Consider the following 27,092-nt stretch of genomic DNA (forward strand, 5'->3'; position numbering starts at 1 on the left):
ATACGGGCGACCTGAAGGTTAAGGGGTTAAATGTCGGTGATGGACACCGTACAAATCCGGCATTACAGATATAACAGGCTTTCATTGCGCAGTCTGGGTGGGATATGCTGTAATATTCGGTATTAACACCAAGGCCACGTTTATAGCGCCGGTGACATCACGCTGCGGTCGCTGAAAAAAATTGAATTGACTTCCGGAGATCGCGACCAAGCCGTCGCTCCTACTATACGCGCACGCGACGGATTCAATACATTTGTTTTGACGCGATGTCGCCGGCGCTATAAGCGCGGCCTAAGGGGGGTAAGTCCTTATACTGCGAAGCTGCTGCTTGTATGGAAGCTCTGATTCTCCGCGGTAAAATGGGACGTGTGTTACCCACGGGAAGAATATTCAGACTACATCTGTATTTAGATTGATCCTGTTACTATATTTGATTACTTATACTATATATACCCTTTTGTATTGCCTTTTTATTTACAGTATAGCCTACACCAGGGGTGGTCAACTAAAGATCTCAAGGGCCATCAACAGGTCAGGTTTTCAGGGTATCCCTGCTTCAGCACAGGTGGCTCAATCAGTGTCTCAGTCAATGACCACCCCTTAGCTGAAGCAGGGATATCTTTAAAACCTGACTTGTAAGTGGCCCTTGAGGACTGAAGTTGCCCACCCCTTGCCCTACAGTAATAAGAAGGGTGTAGAAATTCTTTGCTTGTTTCCAATTTGTATATATTTATTGAATTTTTAGAAAAGTTGCAGGGAAAACATGTATATTGTTCATACATGGCATGAACAGCTATTTTGTAACAATAAAAATATGGCGATAACGATAGATAATGTTTTCCCTGCCGGACCCAAGTCCCAGCGAACTTCTGGGATAGGCAACTTAAGAGATTCCAATGGCCATGACTGGAAACCACCAATGGTAACGGAAGTGGAGAGGGGCTGGAGTTCTGGTAATCACCGAAGGTAATGGAAGTGGCGAGGACCAGGACCTCTGGCACCCACCTATGGTAATGAAAGAGGAGAGGAGCTGGATTTCTGGCAACCACCAATGGTAATGGAAGTGGAGAGGAACTGGACTTCTGGCACCTGATGGTAATGGAAGTAGAGAGAACTTGGACTTCTGGCCCCCACCGATGGTAATGGAAGTGGAGAGGAGCTGGACTTCTGGCAACCGCCGACGGTAATGGAAGTGGAGAGGAACTGGACTTCTGGCACCTGATGGTAATGGAAGTAGAGAGAACTTGGACTTCTGGCCCCCACCGATGGTAATGGAAGTGGAGAGGAGCTGGACTTCTGGCAACCGCCGACGGTAATGGAAGTGGAGAGGAACTGGACTTCTGGCCCCTACCGATGGTAATGGAAGTAGAGTGAACCTGGACTTCTGGCACCCACCGATGGTAATGGAAGTGGAGAGAACCTGGACTTCTGGCACCCACCGATGGTAATGGAAGTGGAGAGAACCTGGACTTCTGGCACCCACCGATGGTAATGGAAGTGGAGAGGAGCTGGACTTCTGGCAACCGCCGACGGTAATGGAAGTGGAGAGGAACTGGACTTCCGTTTTGATCGGGCTGACCGATCCATCCTCTTGAAAACTGGTCTTTTTAGTATGACATACCTGCTGCCGTGCCAGGGCCTGTAACGTACCAGGTGCACCCAAAGCGCAGTGTTAGGGTAAATCTATAATAGAAACAAGCAACCTAATTGTAGAATGAAAACAGCCAAGATTATGAGCGTTTAGAAACGATCAATTTAGTGCAAAAAAACGAATTTGCGTGCCGTGTGCTGTCACTCTCTGCTGTCCAACTGAGTAATCCTGTGATGTCATCCATGGACATTTTGCATCCGGAGGTGTTTTCAAAAGAGTGTGCTCATTTGCATGTCATTTCCCAGAATCCCTTGCTGCAGTGGAAGTGCTGTGTGATAATGGTGAAAGGCGGGGTTGCAGACCTGCCTAAGACATGCAGATGAGCATACAGTAATATTTACATTTGCTATATAAATATATAGTGTTCTTTAAAAAAGAAAAGGAATAGTACTTAACATATTTATTTAGCTTCTTAAAGGCAAAATATTGAGTATTTATTACATTTAAATCAGAACGTCGGAGTCCTAGTGGAAATGAAAGTGGGATCAGGATTTACATGCGGAGGAACGAAACGCTCCTTACCACCTTCTTATCATCTTTATATTTGGGAGATTCGCAGAACGTCGCATCGCCTTGCGGATTACACTTCACCTCTTTATTTCCCTGCTGCAAAGTGCCCACAATCTTTTTTTCTGTAGTTCTCCAACAGCCAGTTATTTGTGTAGAGATGATGGACAGCCTTTGCAATCAGATAACTTTGCAGAGCTGCACTGCCGGTAGGAACACCGTGTACTGGAACATACGCTTTGCTTTCTAAAGCTAATGCTGATTTTATTGCCTACCCTGCCACGAGCTAATGGTTTACGACTTGTTCAGCTACAATCTAGGGCATCTTTATTAAAACCGAGCTCAGCCCAGCTATAATGCTACAATACAATACATAAGAATGATGAGGATGACTGTAAGGGACATATATAGTATTTTCATTTAGGAAAGTAGTTTTCCTTTGCCGTCGTACGCAACATCAATCCAGAAGCACCGGCAATATACATAATAGAATTTCTGAAAACCTTTCTGCGAGCGTTTGAACGAGGAGACGGTGCCGAGAGGCGACAATGAGCCAGGGATCATATTCATTAAGCTAAACCACTTTGGAGATGTTATCTCTGTGTCTGTCACCCTCTTCACTGTTGGGGTTGATGGCCGTCCCTTACTGGACCGAAACGTTGGTATTGTGTCTTGTTAGATTGTTGTAATGAAGTTATTTTTTTCGGAGTGCCCAGTCTACCTGTCGCTTTGAATAAGGGCGATGAAACATTTTCTCCACACCCTCGCAGATTTTGTAAAAAGTGTTTCTTTAAACTTGTCGTACAATTCTCCCCAGCTCTCGCTTCCTCCCTGAGGCTAAACCCAAGAATTATTTAAATTCTGCACTCCGTGTATTAATCCCTTGCCAAACCATTACATCGATAAATGTCAAGGCTTTTGTTGTAAAAGAAAAAGGTTAAAAAACGCTTTTACAAATATAATTACTGTAAACCCTTTATCTGCTTGAGTGCATTTTATTTCTTTGAAAGCTCCTCATGTATGAAGACTGTATTTATGTTCTGTAAAGGAGCAGTCCCTCCTACGAACAAAGTGTACTAATGGCAGTGACAAGGTTAAGGGGTCAGTCCCTCCTACGAGCAAAATGTACTAATGGCAGTGACAGGGTTAAGGGGGCAGTCCCTCCTACGAGCAAAATGTACTAATGGCAGTGACAGGGTTAAGGGGTCAGTTCCTCCTATGAGCAAAGTGTACTAATGGCAGTGACAGGGTTAAGGGGTCAGTTCCTCCTATGAGCAAAGTGTACTAATGGCAGTGACATGGTTAAGGGGTCAGTCCCTCCTAGGAGCAAAGTGTAGTTAAGCCAGTGACCTGTTTAAGGGGGCACATCTGGGGGATTGCTTTTTTTTTCATACCTATAAATATTATCAAATAATTTTCTTTTAAAGGCAATTTGTAAACACGATGAGCTGAAACGTGGGATAGGGTTTCATTTCCTCTGGCTGCTCCCTTTTGTCTGATGTAATAACGTGTGAGAGTAGGGTAAAGAAATCACTTCACTGACAAATATTCTCCTGTTTAAAACCCCCGTAATAAAAGCAATTTGTATGATTAATTTCCCCCCAAAATGAGAGCTACCTAATCTTCTTTTCCCGGCATGCTGCGTGGGATTGCACCTTTACGTGCTGTAAAACATTCTTGCGTCCTAATGTCTTTCCATTCTTCTTTTATTAACCCCTTCTTCTTACCTTCCAGCTGGTTGATTACAGAGTGGAGTTCAGCAAATGGTGGGTGACTGAATTCAAGACCATCAAGTTTCCGTCCCAGGGATTGGTGTTCGACTATTACATCGACCCAGAAAGCAAGAAGTTTGAGCCATGGTCCAAGCTCATCCCAAAGTTCGAGTTTGACGCTGACATGCCCCTGCAGGTTTGTGACTCTCCCTCCAGCTCTTCTGCGGCCTGACCTGGTATGGGCTCTGGCATGCCCCTGCAGGTTTGTGACTCTCCCTCCAGCTCTTCTGCGGCCTGACCTGGTATGGGCCCTGGCATGCCCCTGCAGGTTTGTGACTCTCCCTCCAGCTCTTCTGCGGCCTGACCTGGTATGGGCCCTGGCATGCCCCTGCAGGTTTGTGAATCTCCCTCCAGCTCTTCTGCGGCCTGACCTGGGACGGGACGGGCCCTGGCATGCCCCTGCAGGTTTGTGACTCTCCCTCCAGCTCTTCTGCGACCTGACCTGGTACGGGACGGGCCCTGGCATGCCCCTGCAGGTTTGTGACTCTCCCTCCAGCTCTTCTGCGGCCTGACCTGGTACGGGACGGGCCCTGGCATGCCCCTGCAGGTTTGTGACTCTCCCTCCAGCTCTTCTGCGGCCTGACCTGGTACGGGACGGGCCCTGGCATGCCCCTGCAGGTTTGTGACTCTCCCTCCAGCTCTTCTGCGGCCTGACCTGGGACGGGCCCAGGCATGCCCCTGCAGGTTTGTGACTCTCCCTCCAGCTCTTCTGCGACCTGACCTGGGACGGGACAGGCCCTGGCATGCCCCTGCAGGTTTGTGACTCTCCCTCCAGCTCTTCTGCGGCCTGACCTGGGACGGGACGGGACCTGGCATGCCCCTGCAGGTTTGTGACTCTCCCTCCAGCTCTTCTGCGACCTGACCTGGTACGAGACAGGCCCTGGCATGCCCCTGCAGGTTTGTGACTCTCCCTCCAGCTCTTCTGCGACCTCACCTGGTATGGGCCCTGGCATGCCCCTGCAGGTTTGTGACTCTCCCTCCAGCTCTTCTGCGGCCTGACCTGGTACGGGACAGGCCCTGGCATGCCCCTGCAGGTTTGTGACTCTCCCTCCAGCTCTTCTGCGGCCTGACCTGGGACGGGACGGGCCCAGGCATGCCAGGGGCTCTTCCGACGCTTTGTAAGAGGTGATCAGGCTGGCCGCGGTAGCGGAGCAGCCAGTTTGATGGAAACGGAAGGTGAGCACAGGAGCAGCGACCTGATTCGGACGTGACAGGGGTCCGGTGGGGTCCGTGGCTCTCCGTGGCTCTAAATGTTGTATATCAAAGAGAAAGTTGTTCATAGATGTCATTATTTATAGCCAGGAGTGGACAACTCAAGTCCTCAAGGGCCACCAACAGGTCAGGTTTTCAGGATATCCCTGCTTCAGCACAGGTGGCTCAATCAGTGGTTGAGTCATAATGAATCATCCTCTCTTTACCAGAGGGACAGCTAGGGAGGCTGAGGGGGGCTTTGCCTGTGTAAGCTCACATTCAACACAGAGTGAAGGGAATAAATAGTTAGAGGAAATGTACCCCTCACAATTCCCCCCCCACCCCACCCTCTAATGTGCCTCAATAAGTGGCTCAGTCACAATGACTGCACCCCCTGTGCTGAAGCAGGGATATCCTGAAAACCTGACCTGGTGGTGGCCCTTGAGGACCGGAATTGGCCTCCCCCTTATTTATACCAAGCTTTTGAAAGCGTTTTCTGTATGTGCTGTATGTGCTATGTGTGCTGTGTGTGCTGTGTGTGCTGTGTGTGCTGTATGTGCTATATGTGCTGTATGTGCTATATGTGCTGTATGTGCTGTATGTGTGCTGTATGTGTGCTGTATGTGTGCTGTATGTGCTGTATGTGCTGTGTGTGCTGTGTGTGCTATATGTGCTATATGTGCTTATATGTGCTGTATGTGCTATATGTGCTGTATGTGCTGTATGTGTGCTATATGTGCTGTATGTGTGCTGTATGTGCTGTATGTGTGCTGTATTTGCTGTATGTGTGCTGTATGTGTGCTGTATGTGTGCTGTATGTGTGCTGTATGTGCTGTATGTGTGCTGTATGTGTGCTGTATGTGCTATACGTGCTGTATGTGCTATATGTGCTGTATGTGCTGTATGTGTGCTGTATTTGCTATATGTGTGCTGTATTTGCTATATGTGTGCTGTATTTGCTATATGTGTGCTATGTGTGCTGTATGTATGAATGTAATAATGTTTTTGCATATATATCTGCAGTGTATGTAGTGCTATATACTCTGTATATTGAATTCTGTTTCTGCCCTGGAGAGCTTACAATCTAATATATGTTGCTTGGAGCATATAGAGATTGCAACATCCCCAATGGGACTACCCCCTACACGCCGTTGTCACAAGTCTTACAGTGGTTAAAGGAGAAGTTCTTTCTACCTGTAATTTTTTCTTTACCGCCATTTTATTTACAGGTTGGAAACTGAGGGTCGCTCTGAGCCAAACCCCACTATCTTCAGATCCAGGGACCCCTTGGTTTCTGAGATACGTACCCTCAGGGGGAAACAAAATGGCTGCCACATTTCGGGCCAGTAGGAAATTGGGCTAACTGGCCATTTATATCCCCTTTAAAAACTGCAAAGTAATACCAGTTACTTCACCAGTAATTATCTCAGGAACCAGGAGGTCCCCGGAGCTGAACATCGTGCGGTTCACTGCTGGACGACCCCTGGATTCCAACCCTGCAGACAGGCATTCTGGGTAGTGACCTGTACATGACAAGTTTTGCAGTGTCGAATCAGTGACCAAGCTGAAAGGCTGAAACAGCTGTCTCTGAGTGGGGCCACGGGCTGCACTTGCTTGTCCCAGGCTTAGCAGTAGAAGCAAAGTGCAATGCATCAGGCAGAAGCTCTAGGGCAGGGCTGGGCAACTCCTCAAGGACCACCAACGGGTCAGGTTTTCAGGATATCCCTGCTTCAGCATAGGTGGCTGAATCAGTCGCTGAGTCGTTGGTAATACACTGCATTATTAATCGTTGCAAGGCCTGATGTGAAAACGTATACAACAGACGCACAGCATACTCTGTACGTAGCACAATGCAGCCGAGTTTCTGCTTTCATCTTTTCTTACGTACGGGTAAATGTTACTTGGATTGTAATCCGAGGGATGTGCGGATGTGCGGCATTGAGGATTTCTGTGTGGGAAGTGTAGCTGAAGCAGGGGGTCTCCGGAGCTGATCCGCAATGCGGCGGTTATGATGCTGTGTGGCGCCTTTTTATAGGAGAATCCACGCAGATAAAACAACTTTGTGTGATCGATGTGTTGCTCCATTAAATAGGCAATCCCAGCTGGTGGGAGGGGGTCTCCGGATCTGAACCCCATTAATGTAAGCTCAGAAGACCCCCTACGTCCAGAGATACGGACCTCCAAAGGGGTTGGCGGTATCTCCCTTCTTTTTGAAGCCCCCCGCATCACGTGGGCCAATAGGAAGCCGCATATGATGATGTCACAGCTTCCTATTGGCCCGCAGAACGTGGGAGTTTTGAAACTCTGCCCTATGGAGGCAAGTATCTCTGGAAGCAGGGGGTCCCCAGAGCTGAAATTAAGGGGGTCCAGCTCCGGATACCCCCTGTTTCCATCCTATGTTAAAAAAATAAAAATAAAAAGTAGCAACATAAATCGCCCGCTCGGATTGTCTCTTTAACGGATAAACATATCAGCCACACGAAGACGTCTTATTCATGTTTCTGAGGCTGCAGAGGTGACCGATGTGACCAAGTCGGACGGCACCCACCATCAGGAACACCTTTAGGGAGAGGAGATGTTTAGTGGCAAGACCATAGGTTTTATAGTGGGTGAACATTGGAAAGTCACTTTGTTTCCCGCTGTCCTCAGGCTAAATAACTAGAGTGTAAGCTCTTCAGGGCAGGAGTTAATTCCAAAACAATCCACTCTTCATATCTACAAGGTGTAACGGAAAGTCTTCTCCTTCTCTGGTTCCAGGCATGTTTGGTTCACACCAATGAAACGATACGGGTGCGCTACTTTGTGGATAAGCTACTGGAGAGGCGGAGGCCGATCATGTTAGTGGGAAACGCCGGCACCGGGAAGTCCGTGCTGGTAGGAGACAAGCTGTCGTCTCTCGATCCCGATGAGTATATGATAAAGAACGTGCCCTTCAACTACTACACCACGTCGGCCATGCTGCAAGGTAATATGGAGACCCATTGTCTCTGTCCAGCCTGTCTCCTCTTCTCCTCCACTTTGCCGATATCCCTCCTCATTCTGCACGAGCTGTAACATTCCCCTCCTATCTTTGTACACTTTGCTGTTACACTTCTGTTATCTACCCCCTCCGTTATCTACCCCCTCCGTTATCTACCCCCTCCGTTATCTACCCCCTCCGTTATCTACCCCCTCCGTTATCTACCCCCTCCGTTATCTACCCCCTCTGTTATCTACTATCTCCATTATCTACCCCTCCCCGTTTCGACACCCTGTGAACCCACCTTCTGTCTGACTCTCGGGGGCGCCATTCTGGGTGTTTTTCTGCATTTTCCGCATGATGTAATGCACCGGACCTGACCCACCGCATTCAAAAGCAGTTTTTCTTTGTTTTAAAACTTTGGCGAAGGTTTTACAGACTACATAACTTTTTCATATACTTTTTCTTTTACATGATTTTTTTCTGTAGCTTCCGTTCCCTTTGTGGCTCCAATTTAGAGGTACATTCTATATAGTCCGATGCGTCCGTGCTGGCCATTTTCAGCCAAAAATCCCAGTTGAATTCTATGGGGCTTTTCGGCTCCTCTCTGTGCACACTATACTCCCTCCTCCCCTACTCAGCCTATCTGTATCCTCCTCTCCTTGCTGTCTCTCTATTTCCTCCTCCTACTCACCTTGCTGTCTCTCCTCCCCTCTATTTGCACTCCACCCTGCCCCATGTGCACACTGCTCTCCATTCCCTCCTCCTGCTCTCCTTGCTGTTTCTCTCTCTCCTCTCACCTCCTTGCTGTCTCTTTGTTTCCTCCCTCTCTGTCTTTGAGGAGGCATTCCGATTGTTGCAGACATCATAAGATATATATATATATATATATATATATATATATATATATATTTGTATCTATTATTATTTTAGTCTGTGTGGCAAATCAGACACTGGATGATGTACCTGGTAGACTAAATATCTGGCACGTGACATCATACTGGTGACATCAATGAGTTGCAGACATCCTTAGCCATATATATATAATTCCCAAAAAATCCATTATCGCACTGCAGCGGCGGCCGAACCCAGTCCTCAAGGGCCACCAACAGGTCACGTGTTCAGGATATCCCTGCTTCAACACAGGCGGCTCAATCAGTGGCTCAGTCGTTGATTGAGCCACCTATGCTGAAGCAGGGATATCCGGAAAACCGGAACTGTTGTTAGCCTTTGAGGACTGGAGCTGCCCGCCCCTGTCCTAATGCCTTATTCCTGTTGTATTGCAGCCGCCTCTCTGTACGGTAATGTCTGTTCTGTGACGTTCCTCACACATACGCAGCTCGCTGAAACTAGGTTAAACTCCCAACGCTTCACAACACATTATACAAAGTAAACATGAGACGCGCTGCGTTGTACATTAAACACTGTCTGGAGTATTTCCTTATTGTGCCGATCTTTCCAAATTACGCTGGCCGGCTACTCGCTTCGATGTTTTTTTATGGGACACGGACGGCCCTTTTGAAGCCTAATAATTAAATTTAGCGTGCACATGTGACATCGTTTGCGAGAACATCACACGCTTGAGAGGCAGAAAACATATTTGCAACGTCGGCCCTAGCAGCAGATGTGAGAGTTCAGATGAAGGTAATTAGTGTCGATTTGCTCACACACAATGTACCTGAGATCCAGTTCATTAGGAGAGAGCCCCGGGCGGGTTACACATACTCCCGGCTTCAGCCCCGGCGATGGCGCTCCGGAGAAAAGAATACAATGTAGCAATTAGGCTGACATCCTTTGTTTTACCGGGGAGATTGCATTAAAAGGTCGCACGAAACTGTATTTTTGTAACATTTATTTCTGAAACCCTTAACGTTGGGGGAAGCGGGTGCGTGTATCTGGGAATGCCCAAACCGTTGGGGGAAGCGGGTGCGTGTATATGGGAACGCCCAAACCGTTGGGGGAAGCGGGTGCGTGTATATGGGAATGCCCAAACCGTTGGGGGAAGCGGGTGTGTGTATATGGGAATGCCCAAACCGTTGGGGGAAGCGGGTGCGTGTATATGGGAACGCCCAAACCGTTGGGGGAAGCGGGTGCGTGTATATGGGAACGCCCAAACCGTTGGGGGAAGCGGGTGTGTGTATATGGGAACGCCCAAACCGTTGGGGGAAGCGGGTGCGTGTATATGGGAACGCCCAAACCGTTGGGGGAAGCGGGTGCGTGTATATGGGAATGCCCAAACCGTTGGGGGAAGCGGGTGTGTGTATATGGGAATGCCCAAACCGTTGGGGGAAGCGGGTGCGTGTATATGGGAATGCCCAAACCGTTGGGGGAAGCGGGTGCGTGTATATGGGAACGCCCAAACCGTTGGGGGAAGCGGGTGCGTGTATATGGGAACGCCCAAACCGTTGGGGGAAGCGGGTGCGTGTATCTGGGAATGCCCAAACCGTTGGGGGAAGCGGGTGCGTGTATATGGGAACGCCCAAACCGTTGGGGGAAGCGGGTGCGTGTATATGGGAATGCCCAAACCGTTGGGGGAAGCGGGTGCGTGTATATGGGAACGCCCAAACCGTTGGGGGAAGCGGGTGCGTGTATATGGGAACGCCCAAACCGTTGGGGGAAGCGGGTGCGTGTGTATATGGGAATGCCCAAACCGTTGGGGGAAGCGGGTGCGTGTGTATATGGGAATGCCCAAACCGTTGGGGGAAGCGGGTGCGTGTATATGGGAATGCCCAAACCGTTGGGGGAAGCGGGTGCGTGTGTATATGGGAATGCCCAAACCGTTGGGGGAAGTGGGTGCGTGTGTATATGGGAATGCCCAAACCGTTGGGGGAAGCGGGTGCGTGTGTATATGGGAACGCTCAAACCGTTGGGGGAAGCGGGTGCGTGTATATGGGAATGCCCAAACCGTTGGGGGAAGCGGGTGCGTGTATATGGGAATGCCCAAACCGTTGGGGGAAGCGGGTGCGTGTGTATATGGGAATTCCCAAACCGTTGGGGGAAGCGGGTGCGTGTATATGGGAACGCCCAAACCGTTGGGGGAAGCGGGTGCGTGTATATGGGAATGCCCAAACCGTTGGGGGAAGCGGGTGCGTGTGTATATGGGAATTCCCAAACCGTTGGGGGAAGCGGGTGCGTGTATATGGGAATGCCCAAACCGTTGGGGGAAGCGGGTGCGTGTATATGGGAACGCCCAAACCGTTGGGGGAAGCGGGTGCGTGTATATGGGAATGCCCAAACCGTTGGGGGAAGCGGGTGCGTGTATATGGGAATGCCCAAACCGTTGGGGGAAGCGGGTGCGTGTATATGGGAATGCCCTTACCGTTGGGGGAAGCGGGTGTGTGTGTATATGGGAATGCCCAAACCGTTGGGGGAAGCGGGTGTGTGTGTATATGGGAATGCCCAAACCGTTGGGGGAAGCGGGTGCGTGTGTATATGGGAACGCCCAAACCGTTGGGGGAAGCGGGTGCGTGTATGTGGGAACGCCCAAACCGTTGGGGGAAGCGGGTGCGTGTATATGGGAACGCCCAAACCGTTGGGGGAAGCGGGTGCGTGTATATGGGAATGCCCAAACCGTTGGGGGAAGCGGGTGCGTGTATATGGGAATGCCCAAACCGTTGGGGGAAGCGGGTGCGTGTGTATATGGGAACGCCCAAACCGTTGGGGGAAGCGGGTGCGTGTATATGGGAATGCCCAAACCGTTGGGGGAAGCGGGTGCGTGTATGTGGGAATGCCCAAACCGTTGGGGGAAGCGGGTGCGTGTGTATATGGGAACGCCCAAACCGTTGGGGGAAGCGGGTGCGTGTATATGGGAATGCCCAAACCGTTGGGGGAAGCGGGTGCGTGTATATGGGAATGCCCAAACCGTTGGGGGAAGCGGGTGCGTGTATATGGGAACGCCCAAACCGTTGGGGGAAGCGGGTGCGTGTATATGGGAATGCCCAAACCGTTGGGGGAAGCGGGTGCGTGTATATGGGAACGCCCAAACCGTTGGGGGAAGCGGGTGCGTGTATATGGGAATGCCCAAACCGTTGGGGGAAGCGGGTGCGTGTATATGGGAATGCCCAAACCGTTGGGGAAGTGGGTGCGTGTATATGGGAATGCCCTTACCATTGGGGGAAGCGGGTGCGTGTATATGGGAATGCCCAAACCGTTGGGGGAAGCGGGTGCGTGTGTATATGGGAATGCCCAAACCGTTGGGGGAAGCGGGTGCGTGTATATGGGAATGCCCAAACCGTTGGGGGAAGCGGGTGCGTGTGTATATGGGAATGCCCAAACCGTTGGGGGAAGCGGGTGCGTGTATATGGGAATGCCCAAACCGTTGGGGGAAGCGGGTGCGTGTATATGGGAATGCCCAAACCGTTGGGGGAAGCGGGTGCGTGTATATGGGAACGCCCAAACCGTTGCGGGAAGCGGGTGCGTGTATATGGGAATGCCCAAACCGTTGGGGGAAGCGGGTGCGTGTATATGGGAATGCCCAAACTGTTGGGGGAAGCGGGTGCGTGTGTATATGGGAATGCCCAAACCGTTGGGGGAAGCGGTTGCGTGTGTATATGGGAATGCCCAAACCGTTGGGGGAAGCGGGTGCGTGTATATGGGAACGCCCAAACCGTTGCGGGAAGCGGGTGCGTGTATATGGGAATGCCCAAACCGTTGGGGGAAGCGGGTGCGTGTATATGGGAATGCCCAAACCGTTGGGGGAAGCGGGTGCGTGTGTATATGGGAATGCCCAAACCGTTGGGGGAAGCGGGTGCGTGTGTATATGGGAATGCCCAAACCGTTGGGGGAAGCGGGTGCGTGTATATGGGAATGCCCAAACCGTTGGGGGAAGCGGGTGCGTGTATATGGGAACGCCCAAACTGTTGGGGGAAGCGGGTGCGTGTATATGGGAATGCCCAAACCGTTGGGGGAAGCGGGTGCGTGTGTATATGGGAATGCCCTTACCGTTGGGGGAAGCGGGTGTGTGTATATGGGAACGCCCAAACCGTTGGGGGAAGCGGGTGCGTGTATATGGGAATGCCCAAACCGTTGGGGGAAGCGGGTGCGTGTGTATATGGGAACGCCCAAACCGTTGGGGGAAGCGGGTGCGTGTATATGGGAACGCCCAAACCATTGGGGGAAGCGGGTGCGTGTATATGGGAATGCCCAAACCGTTGGGGGAAGCGGGTGCGTGTATATGGGAATGCCCAAACCGTTGGGGGAAGCGGGTGCGTGTATATGGGAATGCCCTTACCGTTGGGGGAAGCGGGTGTGTGTGTATATGGGAATGCCCAAACCGTTGGGGGAAGCGGGTGTGTGTGTATATGGGAATGCCCAAACCGTTGGGGGAAGCGGGTGCGTGTGTATATGGGAACGCCCAAACCGTTGGGGGAAGCGGGTGCGTGTATGTGGGAACGCCCAAACCGTTGGGGGAAGCGGGTGCGTGTATATGGGAACGCCCAAACCGTTGGGGGAAGCGGGTGCGTGTATATGGGAATGCCCAAACCGTTGGGGGAAGCGGGTGCGTGTATATGGGAATGCCCAAACCGTTGGGGGAAGCGGGTGCGTGTATATGGGAACGCCCAAACCGTTGGGGGAAGCGGGTGCGTGTATATGGGAATGCCCAAACCGTTGGGGGAAGCGGGTGCGTGTATATGGGAACGCCCAAACCGTTGGGGGAAGCGGGTGTGTGTATATGGGAATGCCCAAACCGTTGGGGGAAGCGGGTGCGTGTATATGGGAATGCCCAAACCGTTGGGGAAGTGGGTGCGTGTATATGGGAATGCCCTTACCATTGGGGGAAGCGGGTGCGTGTATATGGGAATGCCCAAACCGTTGGGGGAAGCGGGTGCGTGTGTATATGGGAATGCCCAAACCGTTGGGGGAAGCGGGTGCGTGTATATGGGAATGCCCAAACCGTTGGGGGAAGCGGGTGCGTGTGTATATGGGAATGCCCAAACCGTTGGGGGAAGCGGGTGCGTGTATATGGGAATGCCCAAACCGTTGGGGGAAGCGGGTGCGTGTATATGGGAATGCCCAAACCGTTGGGGGAAGCGGGTGCGTGTATATGGGAACGCCCAAACCGTTGCGGGAAGCGGGTGCGTGTATATGGGAATGCCCAAACTGTTGGGGGAAGCGGGTGCGTGTATATGGGAATGCCCAAACTGTTGGGGGAAGCGGGTGCGTGTGTATATGGGAATGCCCAAACCGTTGGGGGAAGCGGGTGCGTGTGTATATGGGAATGCCCAAACCGTTGGGGGAAGCGGGTGCGTGTATATGGGAATGCCCAAACCGTTGCGGGAAGCGGGTGCGTGTATATGGGAATGCCCAAACCGTTGGGGGAAGCGGGTGCGTGTATATGGGAATGCCCAAACCGTTGGGGGAAGCGGGTGCGTGTGTATATGGGAATGCCCAAACCGTTGGGGGAAGCGGGTGCGTGTGTATATGGGAATGCCCAAACCGTTGGGGGAAGCGGGTGCGTGTATATGGGAATGCCCAAACCGTTGGGGGAAGCGGGTGCGTGTATATGGGAACGCCCAAACCGTTGGGGGAAGCGGGTGCGTGTATATGGGAATGCCCAAACCGTTGGGGGAAGCGGGTGCGTGTGTATATGGGAATGCCCTTACCGTTGGGGGAAGCGGGTGTGTGTATATGGGAACGCCCAAACCGTTGGGGGAAGCGGGTGCGTGTATATGGGAATGCCCAAACCGTTGGGGGAAGCGGGTGCGTGTGTATATGGGAACGCCCAAACCGTTGGGGGAAGCGGGTGCGTGTGTATATGGGAACGCTCAAACCGTTGGGGGAAGCGGGTGCGTGTATATGGGAATGCCCAAACCGTTGGGGGAAGCGGGTGCGTGTATATGGGAACGCCCAAACTTTTGCCATGTTAGAGGGAGAGCATAGCATTTTCTTATCCCCGTCACTGCAAGTCTTGCCAGGCCGGTTAATGCCTTGACCCTTTCACTGCCAGAGGGATTAAAAGGAGATTTCTATTGTCCCTAGGGGGGCACTCCTCCTGGTTTTGAATGCCCCTACCACCTCTGCTGGGAGGCTATTCCATGGATATGCCACCCTTTCTGTGGAGAAGTACAGTACTTGCTCACATTTCCCCTGAGCCTCCCTCCAGCTTCAGAGAATGATGTCTTGCTCTAGTTCTTCTCTTTCTCTGATACAGGCTTCCCTCCTGCACCTTGTTGAAACCCTCGATGTATTTGAAAGTTTCAATCATATCCCCTCCTGTCCCTTCTATTCTCCAAGGTCAAGATACATCCCACTCGGTCTTTTCCTGATGTCCACAGTAAATGAGCATCTTGATGACCTCCTTGTCCCATTGTCCCTACAGCTATTCTAGAGAAACCTCTGGAGAAGAAATCCGGCCGGAATTATGGTCCACCAGGCACCAAGAAACTCATCTACTTCATCGATGATATGAATATGCCAGAAGTAGACGCCTACGGCACAGTTCAGCCCCACACACTCATCCGGCAACATATGGATTATGGCCATTGGTAAATAACGATCTGATGAGGATCATGCGTTGGTTGTGGGTGGTCGTGTAATAGGGGTCTGGAACACAGCAGAAATAGATGGGATGTGAGAGAGGGGGACTGTCTGAGCAGGGGTAGGACAAGACAGGACTGGCTGCAAAAGTACAAAGGCAGAACTGGGGCACAGAGCTAAGGTGATGATGGGTTTTTCAGTTGATATGGTCATAGTAAGAAGCTGAAGGTCAGAGCAGGCAGCCAGCAGATGTGATAAGGTCAAGGTCAGGAAGGGTTGCAAGCTGAGTGAGCTCAGTGCAGGTAGTGAGCGGATGTGGTCAGTTATCAAACTGATGGTCAGTGCAGGCACAGAGCAGATGTGGACAAGTAACATTCAAGGCAAGTCACAGCAGACGTGGTTTGGTAATGAGCCCGCGTGAGTGCAGGGACAGACCAAGCCAAGTGCAGAAGCAGGGCCAGGAATTGGATACTGACTGTGTAGCGCCAGCCTCTCGTACCTATCCAAAGTCACATCAATTGTTCAACAGCACTCCGTTTGAAGCTGGTTGAAATAGTCCTGAGGTGTATCCATAATTACTCTGATTAAATGCAGGTGTGAAAGAGTTATTGGAAGTCGGACATTCTCAAACCCTTTGTATCTGCCTAGCTATAGGAATATCTCTTGGGTACAGCTCTGCCTGGGGGCAGTGCACGTTTGACAGGCCTTGCCAGTAATGAGGGGGTGCTTTTATTGCTGTTTAATAATTATTGATTATCGGTGGTGCTCCTACACTGAGTATCTGTGTATGATATATACTTCAGAGACCAGGTATTCTAAAATGGGAGATTATATTTTTATTGTACGGTTTACCTATTGTCTGCCTGACTTGCATAGGAGGTAAAAGCACAAATGAACATCTTGGATTGCAAAATCACTGATTATCATAATTCTGGTTATTTTTTTATCATTCTTGTTATTATGATTTCTTTGGTAGTACATATATAATAAAAAATGGTATACGTCCATGTATATAATGACCCCCGCATCCTGAAAATCCAAGACTGCAGTCTATTTTCAAGGACGTGCCCAAGGTCACCAGGACGTGGCTGTGTTGAGCCTTTCACAAAGAGCACATGTCACAAAGAGCACATGTCACAAAGAGCACATGTCACAAAGATATTCTATAGCGCAGAACACAAATAAGATGAGACTCTCAGAATCAAAATGAATATTATGACTTTGACCTCTGAGGAGAAGTTGGCAAAAGATCCGCAGCCCATAAAACAAAACATTAATTTCGGGATCGATCTATAAAGCTCTATCCTAATATGAGACTGTTCTCACTGAAGGATACGGTTCCTTGTGTACGTTACCCGTCCTTGACCTTATAGGGGGCATCCCTTTTCCTGCCAGCTGTCCTCACCAGTGGTGGTCCTTGGAGTCAATTGCCCCTAGATACCGAGGCCGGAGTCTCTGTACCAGCATGGGAATATTAGGGGAGTCAGGCCCGGAGTCTCTGCACCAGCATGGGAATATTAGGGGAGTCAGGCCGGAGTCTCTGTACCAGCATGGGAATATTAGGGAATATTAGGGGAGTCAGGCCGGAGTCTCTGCACCAGCATGGGAATATTAGGGGATATTAGGGAATATTAGGGGAGTCAGGCAGGGCAAGTCTGTTACAATCACTACATGACTTCTGAAGGGTTTCACTGCGCTCTCTGCCATTTATATCAATTAACTCCGTAATGCCAGGACCTCATGCTCTTCAGCTCCAGGAATTGGAACCAGGGACGCCTCTGGAGTGGAACGGCGCAATGCTCAGCTCCGGGGATCTGCCCGGTTCCCCAGATGCTTGCCGGTGACGTTACCGGTATTACGTTTTTTTTAGGGGATTTAAATGGCCGTCCAACACGAAGCTGCAAACGATGATGTTGTGGCTTCCTGTTGGTACGCTATATGGCAGCCATTTTGTTTCCCCTGGAAGGAGATTTAAACTTCACTGGCAAATGTCTTCCTTCCTGCATCCCGGGTGCCGCAATGTGCCGCTGACAGGGGTGGGGGGTGGAAGAGAGCGGGCCGTTGCCCGGGCTGTAGCTGCGCCCCTGGCTTTACAGCAGTAACACATGTGGCATAATAGTATAACACCTAATAGGAATAAGCACTTCAGACATAAAACAATAGGAGTCCCTCCCCCGAAGAGCTTACAATCTAAGTGGTAAGTGGAGATAATTTACCGTGACAGAAGGAGAGTGTTCTGGTAAGTGCGTCTGCGACATTAATACACACAGAGACACACTGATGCATGCACAGTACACACAGAGACACACTGATGCATGCACTGTACACACAGAGACACACTGATGCATGCACTGTACACACAGAGACACACTGATGCATGCACTGTACACACAGAGACACACTGATGCATGCACTGTACACACAGACACACTGATGCATGCACAGTACACACAGAGACACACTGGTGCATGCACAGTACACACAGAGACACACTGATGCATGCACTGTACACGCAGAGACACACTGATGCATGCACTGTACACACAGAGACACACTGATGCATGCACAGTACACACAGAGACACACTGATGCATGCACAGTACACACAGAGACACACTGGTGCATGCACAGTACACACAGAGACACACTGATGCATGCACTGTACACACAGAGGCACACTGATGCATGCACTGTACACGCAGAGACACTGATGCATGCACTGTACACACAGAGACACACTGATGCATGCACTGTACACACAGAGACACACTGATGCATGCACTGTACACACAGAGACACACTGATGCATGCACTGTACACAGAGACATACTGATGCATGCACTGTACACACATTAACACACTGGGCTCTGTATCCAGAGGTACGAAGGACGCAGCTGCATATAAAAAACTGGATTTTTGTTTGTTTTCTCTGTGTAAATTTTTCCCTGATAAATATGGGGCTTTTTTCACTGGTTTTGCCCCCAACAGGAGAGTTCAGTAAATACCCCCCCCCCCTCTCCTAATCATGCACACTCACACATGATGGCTTAGCACAGTTTAGTAAATATGTTTCTTGATGATTTGGACTATTTAAATACAGAGGCCAAAGTTTGGTTCTGTGACATAGTCCCATGAGGTCTGTACTTGTTGTCATGTCAACTAAAATGCTACTAACCTGTATAGTGATTATTTCTAAGTGCGCTGTTCATATGCCTTTTATATCGCGTGTTATGTTACATCTCAGAAGCATTGTGCTTTAATCCCTAAGGTATGACAGAAACAAACTAACCATGAAGGAGACCATGAATGTCCAGTATGTGTCCTGTATGAATCCCACGGCAGGCAGCTTCACCATCAACCCACGGCTACAGGTAACGGCATGTCCCTAAAGAATGGGCTCCAGTCATAAGAGACATTAAAGCATGCCAATGATATAGGCCCATATGTACTATAAGTGGTGTCATTCCATGAGAAACCATCTAGTGATGGAACCCACCACCCGGTGATGGAGCCCGCCATCTGGTGATGGAGCCCGCCATCTGGTGATGGAACACACCATCCGGTGATGGAGCCCACCATCCGGTGATGGAGCCCGCCATCTGGTGATGGAACACACCATCGGGCGATGGAGCCCACCAACCGGCGATGGAGCCCACCAACCGGCGATGGAGCCCACCAACCGGCGATGGAGCCCACCAACCTGTGATGGAGCCCACCTTCCAGTGATGGAGCCCGCCATCCAGTGATGGAACACACCAACTGGTGATGGAACACACGGCAGCCAATTGAGAACAACAATGGCACAGCTTTCTATTGGTGACCCCGTGGACATATTTGTAGCACAAAACACCCCTAAATATCTCGGCAAGCGATTATCACTGGAGGTTGAGGCACAGTGGATCAACTGGTGTAGAGTGGCCGACTAAGGTGAAATGTGAGGAAGGACTTCTTCATTGAAAGGGTGATGGGTTTGTGGAATAGCCTCCCAGTAGAGGTGGTAGGGGCTAATACAGTCGGGGAATTCAAACATGCTTGAGATAGACATACGGGTAAATCCTGAGTCTGAAAGAAAGCCCCAAGGACGAGATGGGTTCTGAGGTTTTACAGCAGATAGGGAAATGTAGAGATGCGGTGAGCCACAGGGTTCTTCTCTGCAGAAGTGAGTGAAGGGGAACCACCATTGCCCCCAACTTCTGATTGACCTCCAAGCCTTTTTCTCCCATGCAGCGCCATTTCAGTGTGTTCGCCCTCTCATTCCCTGGCACCGATGCCCTGTCCACAATCTACAACACTATACTAACCCAGCACCTGAAGATGGGGAACTTTCCGGTCCCGCTGCAGAAGACCTCCCAGCCTCTGATCAACCTGGCGCTGGCTCTACATCAGAAAGTAACTGCCACCTTCCTGCCCACGGCCATCAAATTCCACTACATCTTTAATCTCCGAGACTTGTCCAACATATTCCAAGTAAGTTCCTTGTTCTATCTCGCGATCAGAGATGTGCGCGGCCCTCCAAAATCCCGCCGCCAAATTGTAAACGTTTTCTCTTCTCAAATTTGATTCCTGGTAAAAACGTTTAATTCAGGAGCGGCCAACTCCAGTCCTCAAGGGCCACCAACAGGCCAGGTATTAAGGATATCCCTGCTTCAGCACAGGTGGTGCAGTCGTTGACTGATTGAGCCACCTGTGCTAAAGCAGGGATATCCTGAAAACCTGACCTGTTGGTGGCCCTTGAGGACTGGAGTTGGCCTCACCTGGTTTAACTGAAGCAAAATATCAGACAGTTCCACAATGAATTTGTATTTTGGCCAAAAAAAATGACAACTCGCCCGGTGTTGGCAAACGGCGTGCCAAGTCTTTGTACCCGGAAATGGGGCGTTTACGGGAAGGGAGATACTTGGTACCTCGGGGATTCCACGTGTGCATTACAGGCGTGTTTGGGAGGCGTGCACGTCAGTGAGTATGCTACAAAGTGATACTATGTAAATAGATTAAGATAAACACACACCGGTCAAACCGGGTCCTGGTGGACCCTTTAGGTTTCCAGGAGACGAGGCGATCACGTTTTAGGGGGAAGTGATCTGACCGGTGAAACATTGGTATGCTATAAAATTCATCTCGCTCCCTCTCTTGACCTCTTCCCTCTCTCTCTCCACATTAACGCTCCCTCTCTCCACATTAACGCTCCCTCTCCTCCCCTCTCTCTCCCTCCATCCTTCTCCATCCCACTCCCTCCTTGAGTTGCATGGGCAGTACCCAGGGTTGCCACCACTCCGGGTTTGACTCTGACACTACGGGTTTCGGCCATTTATCTCCAGACTACGGGTTTACCCGAAAAATCTCCGGGTGGCGGCGGCATCTCCCCCTGCAAATCCCGTCAACATGGCTGGGTGACGTCAAGTGGTGCTGCGTTGCCATGACAACAGGACACTACGTGGAGTCACAGCGTCACGCGGCATTACATTGCCATGGCAACGGGGCGTCACGTGATGCAGCGGCACCATAAGGCATCCCATTGTCATTGCAACTTGACTCTGTGACGTCACGTTGTCATGGCAACGCGCACCATTTGACGGGACCATGCTGACTGGATCTTGCAGGGGGAGATGCCGCCGCAGGTAAGATAAATACATGTAAAAATGTGTATTGCAAAAAGTCTCCGGGTTAGCCTTCAATATAAGGTGGCAACCCTGGCTGTAGGTTGTCTTCTGGCATGGAAGGCGTCTTATGGCGTAACACTGCTTAGTAAATATGGCCCTTTATGGCCCATTCACTTAAATGAAACGATGTCTTAAAACCGCTCCCACTACATGACTTCATTGAATGCCCGACGGCCTGCGAAGCGCAGGGTAAGATAGCTTCTCTGGTAAAGCGCAGGGTAAGATAGCTTCTCTGGTAAAGCGCAGGGTAAGATAGCTTCTCTGGTAAAGCGCAGGGTAAGATAGCTTCTCTGGTGAAGCTGTTTGAAGTCTTTAGGTAGACAGCTCTGTTTTTTCCGGTTCAGAGGAACAAGTGAGAATAAGCTGCAGAGGTTGCCATGTGGACACTATACTGCAGGCTTTGGGCCTTTTAAAGAAGCATTCCAATGCATCCTTACCTGCCACCTTTCACAGGTGATGTAGGCCGAGATTCTCTACACTCCGATAAGGGTTATTGACTTGAATGGCAGCTAATACCGGGATCAAACCCCAATACCCATTATTGGAGCTAAGTAAACCTTCTCTCTCTCTCTCTCTCTCTTCCCCACCCTGTCTCTCTCCCCACCCTGTCTCTCTCTCCCCACTCCATCACTCTCTCCCCACTCCATCACTCTCTCCCCACTCCACCACTCTCTTGCCCCCTCAGTCTCTCTCTTCCCCATCTCTCTCCCTCCCTCTCCCCCTCGTCTCTCTCCCCACCCCATCACTATCTCCCCATCACACTCTCCCCACCCCATCACTCTCTCCTCACCCCATCACTCTCTCCCCACCCCATCACTCTCTCCCCACCCCATCACTCTCTCCCCACCCCATCACTCTCTCCCCACCCCATCAGTCTCTTGCCCCCAGTCTCTCTCCTTGCCCCCAGTCTCTCTTTTCCCTCCCCCCAGTCTCTCTTCCATCCTCCCTCTTCCCCCCCTCGTCTCTTCCACTCCCCCTTGTCTCTCTTCTCATGGGGTCTCTCTCTCCCCCCTTGGGACGAGGAGGCCTCCCGTGCTGCGCTGGTCCACAGCTCCTGTAAGTTGGACCCGATATCCGGCACCGACCGAAGGAGGTAAATGCCGGGACACCGCTGCTGCCGGGTTGCCGCCGCCAGGCCTGGGACAGCTGGGACACGTGCCCCGGCTCTCCCCCTCCGTCGGCCGCGGAAGCCCCATTTGAAAATCCCTGCTCTAGTTCTCCCTTCTTTCTTGACCTAGTTCTTACTAATGGAGTTCCATGGCCAACAGAGGCCTGGCAACCACCACACCCAGATAAGGTTGTTTTCTCCGTAAACAGCTTTCTGGATTGCCAGAATCATGCATATGCAGAGACCTGACAATGCAGGGACACGCTCATCTCATTCTTCATTAGCAACACTAATTAAGGCACTGATTTAGTCCTTGTAGTAATGAGACAATTAGCATAGGCCTATTTGTAACGAAGGGAGCTGTCAGCCTGTTTTGACAAGGAGAATCATGGAGGGCCCGGCATGTCACCGCTGGAATACTTAGCGGCACGATTAATGTCTAATATAACATGATAAATACAGGACCATTACACCGCTGATCACAGGTGGAGGGGCAGATAACAATCTGTGCGTGATTAGAGCAGGAGAAACCAGACTGAGCCTCTCCTGTCGTCAACAGCAATTTGCATCCTTGTGGTTTCATAAGCTTCAGATGTAGATAGAGAGAGGGCGACACTGTGAAGGCGGCCGAAAGACAACCTTTTACCAATCGAACTCACTTCCTGTCTAACTATACTAAATGCAAAGATTGTGTGCTTTTTTCCTTTGGATTTTATTTGCACATTGCATTGCTTAGGGGGCTCTCTGAATTGGGGGGTGGGGGGGTGGGTGCTTGTCAATCAAGTGGGTTTTTGTTTACACTTAGCTCACCCTGTCCTTATCAGAGAGGCAATAAAGATAAGAGGGGGTGTTGGCCTGTGCAGGCCCAATGACAGACTTCCATAGCCCGTTTGGTGCCTGAGGCACAGGGGACATCAAGTGACTTGTCCCAGAGAGGTGACAATTGGATTTAAACTGGGTTACAAGGTTGTGTTCTCGCCACTAAGCAACTTGTGCAGCCCGTCCCAAGGCTTGCAGGGCCCGGCTCTCGCGTCGGCTTCTTATCAGCACCTGGAAACGAAGCACAACTGGTCTCTGTCAAACTCCTGGACCCGGAGACCTCACCACAAGCAGCCACGTTAGAGCAGGGGAGGCCAACTCCAGTCCTCAAGGTTTTCAGGGTATCCCTGCTTCAGCATAGGTGGCTCATTCAAAGACAGCCACTGATTCACCTGCCTGTGCTGCAGCAGGAACTGATTGAGCCGCCTGTGCTGAAGCAGGGATTTCCTGAAAACCTGACCTGTTGGTGGCCCTTGAGGACTGGAGTTGGCTATATATGATGAAGGATATTTTGAATGACCGCGGTAGAGCTGTAAATTGGCACGCTGATGGGTTAATAACGGTCGCAGTAAAAAGATTGTAATGATTTCCCCCGCCCCTTTCGTTCCTTCCAGGGCATTTTGTTTTCCACTCCTGATTGCCTGAAATCGCCACACGACTTGGTGAAGTTATACCTGCACGAGTCCAACCGGGTTTACCGAGATAAGATGGTAGAGGAGAAAGATTTTGGCATCTTTGATAAAATACAGACCGATATGGTGAAAAAGTTCTACGACGTGAGTATACCGATTCCCCCAGCCCGATATCCATCCTGTTCCTTTAGTTTAACCGATTCCCCCAGACCGATATCCATCCTGTTCCTTTAGTTTAACCGGTTCCCCCAGCCCGATATCCATCCTGTTCCTTTAGTTTAACCGGTTCTCCCAGCCCGATATCCATCCTGTTCCTTTAGTTTAAACGGTTCCCCCAGCCCGATATCCATCCTGTTCCTTTAGTTTAACCGATTCTCCCAGTCCGATATCCATCCTGTTCCTTCAGTTTAACCGATTCTCCCAGCCCGATATCCATCCTGTTCCTTTAGTTTAACCGGTTCCCCCAGCCCGATATTCATCCTGTTCCTTTAGTTTAACCGGTTCCCCCAGCCCGATATTCATCCTGTTCCTTTAGTTTAACCGGTTCCCCCAGCCCGATATCCATCCTGTTACTTTAGTTTAACCGGTTCCCCCAGCCCGATATTCATCCTGTTCCTTTAGTTTAACCGATTCCCCCAGCCCGATATTCATCCTGTTCCTTTAGTTTAACCGGTTCCCCCAGCCCGATATTCATCCTGTTCCTTTAGTTTAACCGGTTCCCCCAGCCCGATATCCATCCTGTTACTTTAGTTTAACCGGTTCCCCCAGCCCGATATTCATCCTGTTCCTTTAGTTTAACCGGTTCCCCCAGCCCGATATCCATCCTGTTCCTTTAGTTTAACCGGTTCCCCCAGCCCGATATCCATCCTGTTCCTTTAGTTTAACCGATTCTCCCAGCCCGATATCCATCCTGTTCATTTAGTTTAACCGATTCTCCCAGCCCGATATCCATCCTGTTCCTTTAGTTTAACCGATTCTCCCAGCCCGATATCCAACCTGTTACTTTAGTTTAACCGGTTCCCCCAGCCCGATATCCATCCCGTTCCTTTAGTTTAACCGATTCCCCCAGCCCGATATTCATCCTGTTCCTTTAGTTTAACCGATTCCCCCAGCCCGATATCCATCCTGTTCCTTTAGTTTAACCGATTCCCCCAGCCCGATATCCATCCTGTTCCTTTAGTTTAACCGGTTCCCCCAGCCCGATATCCATCCTGTTCCTTTAGTTTAACTGATTCCCCCAGCCCGATATCCATCTCGTTCCTTTAGTTTAACCGGTTCTCCCAGCCCGATATCCATCCTGTTCCTATAGTTTAACCGGTTCCCCCAGCCCGATATTCATCGTGTTCCTTTAGTTTAACCGATTCTCCCAGCCCGATATCCATCCTGTTCCTTTAGTTTAACCGGTTCCCCCAGCCCGATATCCATCCCGTTCCTTTAGTTTAACCGATTCCCCCAGCCCGATATCCATCCCGTTCCTTTAGTTTAACCGGTTCTCCCAGCCCGATATCCATCCTGTTCCTTTAGTTTAACCGGTTCCCCCAGCCCGATATTCATCCTGTTCCTTTAGTTTAACCGATTCTCCCAGCTCGATATCCATCCTGTTCCTTTAGTTTAACTGATTCTCCCAGCCCGATATCCATCCTGTTCCTTTAGTTTAACTGATTCTCCCAGCCCGATATCCATCCTGTTCATTTAGTTTAACCGGTTCCCCCAGCCCGATATTCATCCTGTTCCTTTAGTTTAACCGATTCTCCCAGCCCGATATCCATCCTGTTCATTTAGTTTAACCGGTTCCCCCAGCCCGATATCCATCCTGTTCCTTTAGTTTAACCGATTCTCCCAGCCCCATATCCATCCTGTTCCTTTAGTTTAACCGGTTCCCCCAGCCCGATATCCATCCTGTTCCTTTAGTTTAACCGATTCTCCAAGCCCGATATCCATCCTGTTCCTTTAGTTTAACCGGTTCCCCCAGCCCGATATCCATCCTGTTCCTTTAGTTTAACCGATTCTCCCAGCCCGATATCCATCCTGTTCCTTTAGTTTAACCGATTCTCCCAGCCCGATATCCATCCTGTTCATTTAGTTTAACCGATTCCCCCAGCCCGATATCCATCCCGTTCCTTTAGTTTAACCGATTCTCCCAGCCCGATATTCATCCTGTTCCTTTAGTTTAACCGATTCCCCCAGCCCGATATTCATCCTGTTCCTTTAGTTTAACCGGTTCCCCCAGCCCGATATCCATCCTGTTCCTTTAGTTTAACCGGTTCCCACAGCCCGATATCCATCCTGGTCCTTTAGTTTAACCGGTTCCCCCAGCCCGATATTCATCCTGTTCCTTTAGTTTAACCGGTTCCCCCAGCCCGATATTCATCCTGTTACTTTAGTTTAACCGATTCCCTCAGCTCGATATCCATCCTGTTCCTTTAGTTTATCCGATTCTCCCAGCCCGATATCCATCCTGTTCCTTTAGTTTAACCGGTTCTCCCAGCCCGATATCCATCCTGTTCCTTTGGTTTAACCGGTTCCCCCAGCCCAATATCCATCCTGTTCCTTTAGTTTAACCGGTTCTCCCAGCCCAATATCCATCCTGTTCATTTAGTTTAACCGGTTCCCCCAGCCCGATATCCATCCTGTTCCTTTAGTTTAACCGATTCTCCCAGCCCGATATCCATCCTGTTCCTTTAGTTTAACCGGTTCCCCCAGCCCGATATCCATCCTGTTCCTTTAGTTTAACCGATTCTCCCAGCCCGATATCCATCCTGTTCCTTTAGTTTAACCGATTCTCCCAGCCCGATATCCATCCTGTTCCTTTAGTTTAACCGGTTCCCCCAGCCCGATATCCATCCTGTTCATTTAGTTTAACCGGTTCCCCCAGCCCGATATTCATCCTGTTCCTTTAGTTTAACCGGTTCCCCCAGCCCGATATCCATCCTGTTCATTTAGTTTAACCGGTTCCCCCAGCCCGATATCCATCCTGTTCCTTTAGTTTAACCGGTTCCCCCAGCCCGATATCCATCCTGTTCATTTAGTTTAACCGGTTCCCCCAGCCCGATATCCATCCTGTTCATTTAGTTTAACCGGTTCTCCCAGCCCGATATCCATCCTGTTCCTTTAGTTTAACACTTCATCCTTTCAAAATGCTAAATGCAAGAAGCTGTTTTTCCTCTATTAATAATCAGCTTTTAGGGTAATAATCAAGGGCCACCAACAGGTCTGGTTTTAAGGATATTCCTGCTTCAGCACAGGTGGCTCAGTTGAAGTCTGAGCCACTGATTGAGCCACCTGTGCTGAAGCAGGGATATCCTTAATATCTGGCC

At 50.4% G+C, this 27,092-nt stretch overlaps 1 protein-coding gene across 1 annotated transcript in view; it reads left to right on the forward strand.

Annotated features, from left to right (window-relative positions):
* The window catches only part of DNAH9 (dynein axonemal heavy chain 9), a 170,084-nt gene that overhangs the window by 63,358 nt on the left and 79,634 nt on the right, over positions 1-27,092 (forward strand). Inside the window, exons 37-42 of the mRNA XM_075579638.1 lie at positions 3,893-4,066; positions 7,879-8,086; positions 15,399-15,564; positions 18,825-18,927; positions 19,784-20,023; positions 23,758-23,919. Of these exons, the coding sequence (XP_075435753.1) occupies positions 3,893-4,066; positions 7,879-8,086; positions 15,399-15,564; positions 18,825-18,927; positions 19,784-20,023; positions 23,758-23,919 (1,053 nt within the window). The remainder of the gene's footprint in view (positions 1-3,892; positions 4,067-7,878; positions 8,087-15,398; positions 15,565-18,824; positions 18,928-19,783; positions 20,024-23,757; positions 23,920-27,092) is intronic.

Source organism: Ascaphus truei, chromosome 22 (genome assembly GCF_040206685.1).
Source record: "Ascaphus truei isolate aAscTru1 chromosome 22, aAscTru1.hap1, whole genome shotgun sequence".
Taxonomy (NCBI): domain Eukaryota; kingdom Metazoa; phylum Chordata; class Amphibia; order Anura; family Ascaphidae; genus Ascaphus; species Ascaphus truei.